This window comes from Silurus aristotelis (assembly GCF_946808225.1).
Source record: "Silurus aristotelis genome assembly, chromosome: 12".
Taxonomy (NCBI): Eukaryota; Metazoa; Chordata; class Actinopteri; order Siluriformes; family Siluridae; genus Silurus; species Silurus aristotelis.
Genome location: NC_139585.1, coordinates 18291341 through 18303724, shown reverse-complemented (window position 1 = coordinate 18303724; position 12384 = coordinate 18291341). Strand labels below are relative to the sequence as shown.

The 12384-nt window shown below is 41.1% G+C and overlaps 1 protein-coding gene across 5 annotated transcripts in view; it reads left to right on the top strand.

Annotated features, from left to right (window-relative positions):
• trrap (transformation/transcription domain-associated protein) overlaps positions 1-12384 on the top strand; it is a 62364-nt gene that overhangs the window by 17234 nt on the left and 32746 nt on the right. For all 5 annotated transcript variants that reach the window (XM_083555630.1, XM_083555633.1, XM_083555632.1 and 2 more), the window contains exons 26-43: positions 277-537; positions 858-1019; positions 1306-1402; positions 1718-1839; positions 2738-2908; positions 3035-3103; positions 4662-4781; positions 4890-5009; positions 5101-5265; positions 5369-5550; positions 5668-5866; positions 9056-9184; positions 9532-9798; positions 9907-10113; positions 10232-10390; positions 10509-10637; positions 10747-10857; positions 11002-11148. In XM_083555630.1, coding sequence (XP_083411756.1) covers positions 277-537; positions 858-1019; positions 1306-1402; positions 1718-1839; positions 2738-2908; positions 3035-3103; positions 4662-4781; positions 4890-5009; positions 5101-5265; positions 5369-5550; positions 5668-5866; positions 9056-9184; positions 9532-9798; positions 9907-10113; positions 10232-10390; positions 10509-10637; positions 10747-10857; positions 11002-11148 — 2817 coding nt within the window. The remainder of the gene's footprint in view (positions 1-276; positions 538-857; positions 1020-1305; positions 1403-1717; positions 1840-2737; positions 2909-3034; positions 3104-4661; positions 4782-4889; positions 5010-5100; positions 5266-5368; positions 5551-5667; positions 5867-9055; positions 9185-9531; positions 9799-9906; positions 10114-10231; positions 10391-10508; positions 10638-10746; positions 10858-11001; positions 11149-12384) is intronic.

The window sequence follows — 12384 nt, the reverse complement described above, 5'->3', positions numbered from 1 at the left end:
ATCTTCTCTATTCTAACAGGTAATTCACACGGACTGGAACATTAGTTTCTGTAAATGATCTAAGCTTATCATTCTGTGACTGTATTTAGTTGCTTTAACATAAGTGCAAACAGAAAACATGTTTTGTGGCTGTTCCAGGGCATACGTTGTAACTATTCATAGATTTCTGTAGTGTGGAAAAATATACCTATACTGCTAATAAGAAAAGTAACTGAAATGTGTTTTCATTTATCTGTACCAGTAACATTACTGACTTTTTGCTGTTGTTTGTTGCAGGTATCTAACGGTGCAGTGGCCATGGCGAAAACCACGCTGGAGCAGCTGCTAGTGCGCTGTGCCACTCCACTGAAGGAAGAAGAGAAGACTGAGGATTTGCTTAGCGCACAGGACAAGTCCTTTCACATGGTGACCCACGACCTGGTGCGTGAGGTCACCTCCCCCAACTCCACTGTGCGCAAGCAGGCCATGCACTCACTGCAGGTTCTGGCCCAGGTTACAGGCAAGAGCATCACCATCATCATGGAGCCTCACAAAGAGGTGTGTTTGAGCTGTGTATCATCAGAGCTGTAAATGATTACTATTATTCACGTTGTCTTTGATTTTGTCCACACTGATGGATGTGTATAACCCTGATTGAAACACAACTGAAGTATGAATTCCAACACACGTCGCGAAAAACATTCGATTGTGCATTACGAAGCCTCCAGATGCTTTCTGTTGATAATAAAAGCAATAAACCTAACCAAAGACAAATGGGGCTTCTCACAACTTTTTGTTACAAATAGAACCCCATAAATCATTGCATGCCTTCACATTTAATCTAGAAAAAGTTAAGAAGGATGTTTGTTTGTTATCAGGTTCTTCAGGACATGGTTCCTCCAAAGAAGCACCTTCTTCGTCACCAGCCTGCCAATGCTCAGATAGGGCTGATGGAAGGGAACACGTTCTGCACCACACTGCAGCCTCGCCTCTTTACCATGGATCTCAGTGTCGTCGAGCACAAAGTCTTCTACTCTGAGGTAAGATCTCTGCACTCGTACGCTATACGGTGTTGGAAATCACTCACACATACTGAGTGTAGCCAATCAAGCCTGCTATTAATCAAACCTCTGTCTCAGGAAATTCTGCAGTAACCTAAAAGCATTGTAATGTAACCTTACCTAGCGTTAATACACTGGTTGTGAAAAACGAAAAAGAACGGCTAATTGCTAAGTCGTTTTTTTTTTAGTTGTGAAGATCTCACACAATTTAGTGAAGGGTTAGATGTTGCAATTTTTTTAATACTTTTTTGTTTGTGATTTGCAGTTGTTGAATCTGTGTGAGGCTGAAGATGCAGCACTTATGAAGCTTCCCTGCTATAAAAGTCTGCCTTCTCTGGTTCCTTTGCGCATCGCTGCACTCAGTAAGCATTTTAATTCCCGCTAACGAATTTAAATTGTATTTGAGTAAAGAGCCACTGCTTATAATATGTGGTGAAGCCTGAAAAACTGTCACTAAGCTATAGCAATTGATAATGAGGTGCCTACTGTTAGTCAAGCTTGTAGATCTATAAATTGTTTGCATATTTTTTTATCAAAATTTATCAACATTCACCAGTGTTTTAGGTCACATCAGGTGTTACAAAAGAGCTGCGAACTTCCTGTGAACATCAATATGCTTTTTGCATAAGCTGGTTTATTTATTTTTTTTGTGTTTGTTTGTTTCATTGCTTATTCAGATGCTTTGGCAGCATGTAACTACCTGCCTCAGTCTAGGGAGAAGATTATTGCGGCGCTCTTCAAGGCCCTGAACTCTACAAACAGTGAGCTGCAGGAGGCTGGGGAGGCCTGCATGAGAAAGGTCAGCTCCCACACAACACCGGTCTTCTTTTATTTTCCTTTCTCTGCATCTCTCCCTGCCGTGCTGCCACTAATGAGTTCTGCCTGAGACAATCAATACAGGATGGAGTGAGGCAGGCGGTGAGGAAAATGAATGTAGCTGTGATGCATCATCTTGCTGTGGAAGACTGGCCTGGGCTTTATTAGAGTGGCCTTTCCACTGCTAATGGAGATACACAGGGCTTTGAATTTTTCTTCCCCACTGTTGACAGAAGACTGAAAGGCATCGTGCTGTTTTTGTGCAGCATGATACTGCTGTGGATGAAGTCGCATGTTTTCTTTTAGGAAGTCTGAGTAATGAGCTATATTGTTGCCATGACGTTATATTGTAACACGTCAGTTAAATCGGCGTTAATATACCTGATGCATTGGATTTTTTTTTTTTTTTTTTTTTATGTAATAGTTTGCTATTGAAGTGTTCATGGATCCATTTCACAGGCTTTTACTTTGCATTTTTTTATTTACATTTCTGTTTGTTCTAATACATTATTAGTAAAATAATACATTTTTTGTCTGTCTGGGTATATAAACAGGCTCACCAGTAAGAGAATTAAGAACCCTCTACTTACATTTTGAAAATAAATGTTATGTTTGGCACATGCATTTAACCCGTGCTCTTCCTAGTGACGTGTCTTACCTCAGCGCTGTAATTATAATGCACGCCATCATCTGCTGCGGTACACACGGTGGCTAAGGTGTGGTCTGACTAACAACAGAATGATATTTACTAGGCGCATTAATTAAGTGTAAATAATTGACACTATCAGAACTCCGATACCCAGCTGACACCTTCAGAAAAAACTTACCTTAAATGAATTAATGTCTCATTGTGTGGCTTCATGTTCCTTCCCCCTTCACAGTTCTTGGAGGGAGCCACTATTGAAGTGGATCAGATCCACACTCACATGCGGCCTCTGTTGATGATGCTGGGAGATTATCGCAGTTTGACTCTAAATGTGGTCAACAGATTGACCTCAGTCACGAGACTCTTCCCCAATTCCTTCAATGACAAGTTCTGTGACCAGATGATGGTAAGTTACAAGCACACATTTCAGATAAATATAGCTAGTCATTTATCACTCTATTTGTTACATATTTTTAAATGCCAAAATGGTAATATAGTATCTGTGTAATGTTATTGGCTTTGTTTCTCTTAGCAACATTTGAGGAAATGGATGGAGGTGGTGGTGCTTACTCATAAAGGAGGCCAGCGCAGCGACGGCAGTGTAAGTGTGAGAGTTTCCTTTTGTTTGCATTATCGTTCAGCAGGGCTGAGTGGGCTTATTGCTGGGAGTCGGAGTCAGTGCTGACTCTTGGTGTCTTTATTGTGACCTTCACATTTTTTAAAATGCAGAAATTTCTCTGAGTGAGTGATTTTCTGTTTTTGCTCACGCTGCTGTAGTCAGCATTGTAGCACTGTTCTAGCAGTGCTGTGTTTTATGAGTATGGTAGCAGAATCCTAAGGTGTCTGCACCGTGGTCTGCCCCAGAACCGCTCACCGCTCAAATATGAGGTTCGAGTGGCTATATTACAATCAATGATTAATTAGGCGCCAGTCTCCCATGGGTCGGCTTGCTAACAAGCCTCCGAGCACTGTATCCTTGTTATCTGGTGGGTGGATAACCTTGTCGAGGAAAGAAAAGGTGAGAAGATGGAACCTTATAGATAACTGACGTTCTTTGTGGCGCTTGTTTTTGCACCCACTATGTCCAAGCATATTGTAATTACATGCAAATTGGCCCTTTGTACCTGTAACTCATGATCAGCAATACTGATGAGGCGGGGTCAGCCAGAAGCAGGGGCAAGGCTTAGGATGCTGAGCTGAGAGACGTGAAACAGCGCTCGTGTTTTTTAAAACTTCTTCACCTTGTCTTTAAAATGTCAAGTGACAGTTTAGAAGTTTTAATAAGTACAATGTTTAGACCTTATGTCTGTCAGTCTACACTTCACAACCAGCCCACACCATTCACTTGGTTGACACGTCGCATCTCTTTATCACATTTCTTTTTTTGCACCTCATTCACCACTCCATCATTAATGTTCTTCACTGCTGTCCTGTCACTCACTGCTTTGCTGATCGTGTGTCCGTTATTTTCTTGTTCTGGAGCAGCCTGCTATGGAGGGTGTGGAGGTGAGATGGTGGTGTGTTGAGAGGCGTTCTTCCTGTGCTCGTGCTTCTTTTTCTCTCTGTGCTGATGGAGTGCTCTGTAACCGTCTCTGTGGTGTCGTGTTTGATTTCTGAGTATCATTTTTGTCTTGTGTTTGTCTCTTTCAAGTCTAGACTTTGTTCAGTAGACTATTCGAGCAACTTATTGCTGATTATAAGTAGTATATGTGCAAATATGTACAGAACTGATATTTACCTGCTGGTTTTACATATTGCATAACAATTGATCTTCTGAAAGTGCCCGAGGTACTTTAAAGTATCAAGCTTTTTGAAATTTAAGCACCAGCATGTCTGGAAAAAAGCCACCTTTTTATTTTTTTGTTTTTTTTTAAATACACTTTCTTCCCAGACTATTGCTTGCACAATTCTCTAGGTCAGCAAGCATCATCTCTTCAGTGAACTGTCCTTAACAGTCCAGGAATCTTAATTTGGAAACACCATTTTTTTATAGTCCTCCTTAACCGTATTCAACTTGAAAAAACTTAAAAAGCCCTACTTTTTGGTCCTGAAGATTTTCCTAGTATTTCTTGCTGTTTGTAGTATGTACCATGGGTCATAAAATTAGTGTATCAATTACTAATGCAGTGATGTTTTCCGTTCTCATTTGCTTTTTGTAGGAGATGAAGATCTGCTCAGCTATCATAAACCTCTTTCACCTGATCCCGGCTGCTCCTCAGACTCTGGTCAAACCCCTGCTGGAGGTAGTGATGAAGACTGAGCGTGCCATGCTAATTGAGGTGAAAAGGCTGGTTATTTAGCCAAATTTTTACAATCATTATTCCATTGTGTTTTGTCTTACTGGTTATCAGGCATGTGAACCTTTTTGCGTGTCTTTGTCTGTTAAGGCGGGCAGTCCTTTCCGAGAGCCGCTCATCAAGTTTTTGACACGTCACCCCTCCCAGACAGTTGAACTGTTCATGATGGAGGCCACGCTCAATGATCCACAGTGGAGTCGCATGTTCATGGTAAACATTTTTTTGTTTTGTTTTGCTTTTGAGCACTTATTTACTTTACAAAGTGTTCAATGTTTTTCTGCCTTAATAAATTTTATTTCAGAGTTTCTTGAAGCACAAAGATGCCAAGCCCCTGCGAGATGTGTTAGCCTCGAACCCAAACCGCTTTGTCCCCCTGCTAGTTCCTGCAGGTACTCCGGGTACAGTACGACCTGGTTCACCCTCCACCAGCACGGCTCGCCTAGACCTGCAGTTCCAAGCCATTAAGGTGAACAAAAGCCTTGTTTTTTGTTTTTTTTTCGTCATCCCATGTAAATTTGAAGAGTGTCTGTTTGATGCAAGACTGCAGTATAAGTATTTTTCTGTCTTAGATCATAAGCATCATAGTGAAGAATGATGAAGGCTGGCTGGCAGGACAACACTCTCTGGTCAGCCAATTAAGGCGTGTCTGGGTCAGTGAGGCCTTCCAGGAGCGCCACCGTAAAGACAACATGGCTGCGACTAACTGGAAGGAACCCAAGTTGCTGGCTTACTGCCTGCTCAGCTATTGCAAGTATGACCAAGACATTCGACTTTTTATCCAATCACATGGCTGTGCACTAACCAGTATGATTATATTATAAGAATTCATATTTGATTGTTGACTGTGAGGGTATTTTTGCTTCATCAGACGTAACTATTCTGAGATCGAGCTGCTGTTCCAGCTCCTGCGGGCCTTCACTGGCCGCTTCCTGTGCAACATGACCTTCTTGAAGGAGTACATGGAGGATGAGATTCCAAAGAACTACAGCATTGCACACAAGCGAGCGCTCTTCTTCCGCTTTGTCGAATTCAATGACCCGCAGTTTAACGATGAGCTCAAAGCCAAGGTGACCCACTTCTGAATGATGTATAAAGATGCTGTAATTGGGAGATAAAAAAAAACTTAAGTCAGTAAGATTGTTAGTTAAGTATCATACAAATTGGATCCAATATCAAAAATCTCAGGTCAGATATTCTCCAAGGTATAAAGCATGCCTTTGCTATGTAACAAACTACTTTCTGACTTTACTTTGCTGTGACCCTTTTCGCTATTAGATGAGCCTTATTTGAGGGTGTGACCGATTTTATGACATAAATCAGTGTTCCCAAGCATTACAAACACTAGCTATATACTTAATTAGAGGCGAAAGGGCTGAGGTATGAACTCGGAACGTGCTCGCACCATGCAAGCTGGGCATTGGGCGCATAATCCTGTGTTTAAAAGGCCCTGCTGAATATACATGTACTGCAGCAGGTAGGAAGCTTTTATCACAGACAAACTCAGATTATATAGCTTTACGCAAAGTTGCTACTTTTGCTTTTACATTGTTAAGCAGATTTACTCTAAAATTGACATGTATTTGATAAATTTTCCTTTCCCTTTTGCAAACACAGCCTCTTTTCATGATTTCTGGTGGTTTAGCCATCACCGCACTTCTACAGCCTCGCATACTGTAACCATTTTTTACCTCCTGCAGCTAAAAGTGCACGCAGAGAGGTTTCTGATAGTTGACGCAGCAACACGTTTTAACACAATGCTTGTTTTGAGTGGTATTCTCCATGGGTTTTGTGGTGGATGTGTAGGGGGGATGTCTGTGTTTAGAGGCTGTGTGCTGCCATAATAGATAGTGTGTAATGGAGTCTGCGCTGCGCCATCACTCATGCTAACGGCGTAGGGGCTCATTAAGGCGGGGGATAATGAAGGCACACCTGCAGCCCTGCGGCCTGCCTGATACCAGCACCGTAGTACGTGCCATCATTTATTTTACACACATGCTAACACAACAAAAACACACACGCAGCGGCCACTATCAAACAACACAGTGCAGCTAGCAGACACAGGCAGTTTTGTTGTCTCACCTGCAGAGACAGACAAAGCCGGGTTTGCCCACTGGTCTGAAATACCCTGGGGGACAAGCAGACATGATTATTGATCACTTTCTCTAATGGGATGCATCTCAGCTCAAGTGGTGTTGCCAGATGCTTTTCTGTAAGGGCTTAATGAGCTCGAGCTGAGGGAGAGCCCAGCAACGTGAGAGATTAGCTATAGCATTAGAGTTTTCAAAATGTTTTATACAGAATATTTATGTAGGTGGGTGTAACTATAGGTATTTTGAGAGCAGTGATATCAGTAGCTTATAAAGGTTATGTTTTTTACTATTATTAGGAACTGGAAATATATAAGCACAAATATTTTCAATTTTTAGGGCTGTCAAAATTAACACAATAATAATGCAAATTAAATTTTAATGGCAATGCCTGTTTGGCCATTTTCATTAAAAATAGAAATAAATAAATATAAAAAAGGCGACCTTCAACACAACACACATTTATTCACAACATTCTTTCTTTATCCAGATATTACCGTATTTTCCGGACTATAAGCCGCTACATTTTTCCCACGCTTTGAACCCCACAGCTCAAACAACAAAGCGGCTAATATATGGATTTTTCCTGGGTTTTTCCTGGTTTTACAAGCTTAAAGCCAAAAAAACTGAGCCCCATAACATTAAACCAATAAAATTGCCGAACGGGTTCAGGTGAACCAATGAAATTATTTATATTAAATTGGATACACTCCCACTGAATCGGGCCACACCACATCATAAATATGGATGAGGTTCCTCTGACGTTTGACCTGCCGCTCACTCGGACTGTCGACAGGTAATGCGAATCATTCGTCACGCTGAAAACAACCGGGCATTAAAAAAAAACACTCTTCACCTGTGTTCTGAGCTACCGATGGTGATTTTTAAATGCACGACGATGCCAAAAGATAAAGAAATTGTTGTGAAAGGAAGGAGACAGACAGTAAACATTAACTTTCTTGGTAGACTACTGTTTAGATACAAGCCGTGTAACACACTGTCTTTTGTTAATACCTGTGTAAAGTTCATTAGTTTCAGTGTAGGCACCTGCGGCTTATAGACAGGTGCGGCTTATTTATGTTCAAAATAAAAATTTTTTGTCAAATTCAGTGGGTGCGGCTTATATATGGGTAAGCTTAATAGTCCGGAAATTACGGTAATAAAAGTCTAAAACTGCTGAAAACAGTTTACTGATGCACCAAGATACACACATCCGGCAATTAAAACCATCCGTGTGGAAACATGGCAAAAGGTTATTTTGGTGTCCTGATGATTTACGTAATTTAAAACATAATTCCTTTTTTGCAATAATATTTAGTTTCATGCTCTATTTTGAGTATGGTTTCACTAATAAACATACATTTGCATAAAGCATCCATATTTGTCCATGGCCATAATGATTAGAGTATAACATTTTTTTTTTTAAAGGTACATTTTAGAACAAATAAAAATGTGCGATTAAGTTGCAGTTAATCACGAGTTAACCCATGACAATCGTGTGAGTAATCGCTATTAACAGTGATTGACAGCCCTGATCATTTTACTTCATTTATAAAATTTCTTAATTGCAATCAAATCATGATTATAAGCTACTAATATCACTGTAGCAGTTTTTTTTATTCTTGAAATAGCTTTGTGTATAACACTTTTTCGACTTAAAGCTATTTTATAAATACACACACACACACACACACACACACAAATCCAGAACTACAACTAGGTATTTTGGCTTGTTTTATCGGGTTACTTTTTTTTTTTTTTTACTTAATTTTCATCTCATGCCCCTATTGTGCAATTGTGTGTACAATTACACACTGAATAGCTTTTCTACATTTATAATTCTCCTTTGTGGAATTTGCCACAGGGAACCACAAACACAGTCTAATGACATTATCGTAATGTGCTCTCATGTCACTGTGATTAATATCACAGAGCTGGAGAATGAACTGCCACCCATGATTCAAAATCATCAGAGCTGCCACCCGGCAGCACAATTTCTGTGAAAGCAATAAATTATAGCACATTCTTGACAACTTGGTCACTCCTGCGGCCTAGGCTCAGCATTCTTTATCTTAATCTGTGTCTTAATCACTATCTTAAAGTGTTTTTGATCTGTTAATTATAATGGATGCTTTGTTTATTTGCATCTCTGTGACTTTTGAATTTAAGGTCTTGCAGCACATCCTGCACCCAGCCTTTCTGTACAGCTTTGAGAAAGGGGAAGGTGAGCAGCTCCTGGGCCCCCCTAACCCAGAGGGAGACAACCCCGAGAGCATCACTAGTGTTTTCATCACCAAGGTAACATTGTAGGCTTCCACATCAATGCTGTCATTCGTTTTTGACTGGGGCTAATTTTAGTCTGAAAGAAATATCACAACCTTGTTAAAGGTCATCGTGTTTGTGGTGTTTCGAATCCGATTATAGCCAAGACAAAATGCTGGGGGACAATGGCCTCCATTTGTTTCACACTTAAATTGATTATCTCTTCCTCAGTCTGGCATTAACCGTGGCAAGGAGCTTGGCCTATCAGTTACTCTTTTAGTCTGATCCTTTTCTTGCCACCTCAAAACTCTATTTGCTCACTGTAATAGCATTTTTTTTAGACGGATAAAATATAAGGCCATTTCCTTCAAACTGTTCTGTAGGTGCTGGATCCAGAGAAGCAATCTGACCTCTTGGACTCTCTAAGGATCAACCTGCTGCAGTTCTCCACACTGCTGGTGGAACATGCACCCCACCACATCCATGACAACAACAAGAGCAGGAACAGCAAACTGAGGCGACTCATGACCTTTGCCTGGCCCTGTCTGCTTCCTAAAGCCTGTGTAGACCCGGCCTGCAAATACAGTGGTCATCTGCTCCTGGCTCACATCATCGCCAAATTTGCCATTCACAAAAAGATCGTTTTGCAGGTTAGAAATTTAGGAGCAAATTTTATTTGCCTGTATTTTTATTTTTTATTTCAGTACCAATATGAACTGTTATCTCGATCCATATATCCACAAATGTTTTGTTTTCAGGTGTTTCACAGTCTGTTGAAGGCTCACACTATGGAGGCTCGTGCCATTGTGCGGCAGGCCATGGCTATTCTCACTCCAGCTGTACCCGCCCGCATGGAGGATGGACATCAGATGCTCACTCACTGGACTCGCAAGATCATCGTGGAGGAGGGCCACACTGTGCCTCAGCTGGTCCATATACTGCACCTCATTGTGCAGCACTTCAGGGTAAGAGTCAGGTTTAATTTATACAACTCATATTGTACATATGGATACTGATTTTAAGGTTATAAACAGATGCAGACATTTTGCTGTTGTTGTTGACCCTGTGTTTGTTTGTGGTCAGGTTTATTACCCCGTGAGGCATCACCTTGTGCAGCACATGATCAGCGCCATGCAGCGACTCGGCTTCACCCCCAGTGTCACGATCGAGCAAAGAAAGCTGGCTGTTGACCTGGCTGAGGTTGTCATTAAATGGGAGCTTCAGCGGATCAAAGATCAGCAGGTCAGGCACATTTTGAATATTTAGGTTAATTTGACTTAAATGTCAGCACATACATTTTAAAGTACTTTATTTCCCTGAAGTGCAACCCATTTTGTGAATTATATGTTTTGGTTGGCAGCCGGAGTCAGAAGCAGATGCAGCTGCAGGTGGTGAGGGCACAAGCTCTGGAGCACTGAAGCGAGGAGCATCTGTGGACTCCGCTCAAGATGTGAAGAGGTTCCGCACAGCTACCGGTTCAGTGGGCACGGTAAAGAAACCTTAAACCCAGCAACAGTTTGGGGTCACAATGGCAGTCCTGTTTCTCTCTGTGTGTTTAAAGTGGCATGTTTGAACACAGAGTCTCGTATTCTTCTCAGGTGTTTGGCCGCAGTCAGTCATTACCTGGCACTGAGGCGCTGCTTACCAAACCTGTAGAGAAGCAGCACACAGACACCGTGGTCAACTTCCTCATCCGCATTGCTTGCCAGGTAAATAAACCACCCTGTCCTATGCTTCAGTTGTGAACAGAAGGAATAAAGTCAGGTGTATGTAGAAGAGATCATTTTCTTGTGAGCCATTTTGCATTTTAACATTTTGTACTCAACAGTATGTTAATCGTTTCATGTTTTTAGGTGAATGACAGCACTAGTGTAGCGGGCTCTCCTGGTGAACTGCTCTCCCGCCGCTGTGTGAATTTGATGAAGATGGCCCTAAGGCCAGACATGTGGCCCCGTGCTGAGCTCAAACTGCAGTGGTTTGACAAGCTGCTCATGACTGTGGTGAGTACCTGTGTAAGCTATTAATCTTGGTTTTAGGTGATGAGGAATTTATTCTTTTAAATTAGAATGGAGTTCTTAGATCTCAGCTATGTTTCTGAGCTTATTAAATATTTAGCTCTTGTTACGTTTTTCTGCCCATTTTTGACTTGATCAAAACGTTCTCCTCGTCTTGTCCCATTTCCCCCTTATTCTTTTCATTGCCTTTCCAAAACAGTTTTGATGTGAGCCAAATCGATATCCTCGGGCTGATGACTGATTTCTCACACTCTGGAGCTCAGCACTGTGACTAATTCTGTTGTCATCTAGGAGACTGGGTCTCAATTAGGCAGTCTATCCACTTTTTCAGGGTGTGATCTGTTTCCCTTACTTCCTCCAGCTCACTCACATTTTTTGTGCTCGTTCCACCTTTCTCTCACTCGCCTTCTCTTTCTCCTTGCCTTTGGAATGGCCTTCCTGTCTTGCAAACACACCGCCCTATTGATTCTTTTCAGGAGCAGACACACGTGCCCTTCTCCAGCCTTGTGTGTTTGATTGAAACGACAAAAATGGGGCCTTATTCCCCAGGTTGCAATAAAATGACAGTGCAGTCTGTTTAGACTTTGTGTAATTGTAGATTTTGACATTTGCTTGTCTTGAATACCAGGAAACATTTTGTTTTTCTGTCGAGGTTTAGCAGTTTGTCTCTAGTAACCAGATTTCTGGTTTAGTTTAGCAGATCATGTGTTGACCTGCAAGTCCACCCAAATTTTTTAAACACTGTGATAAACACATTCTGATAAAGACTTTAGATTGAATGTATTTTTTTTTTAAGGAAAATGTATATATGTTAATGAACATGTATCCATTTTAAAAACCTTTTTTTTTTTTTTCTCTCCCCCATTTACTTCCTATGAGAAACCTCCTTATAGGGCTCAGCCCTCTACTCACACCAGATATTATTTCATGGTATAAACATCATTTGTTTTTATTCTGCTTAATAATAACCTGGGGTGTGTTTGCTATATATGCAAACTAAAAAGGGGTTTGTGTATGTATTATTGTGCTTCTACGAAGCCATCAAGTCTTGTTTTTACAAACTCTTTTCTTTGAGTAATTTTTACTGTTATTTCATCTGCCCTTATACAGACAGATTTAAGCAAGGTTATCAGTTTGTACTGGCCTTGCTCCATGTAAGACAGTCCTTCATTATTTCTCTCACAAAGACACTTGTTGTTATGGCTTTGTGCAAGGTCTCAT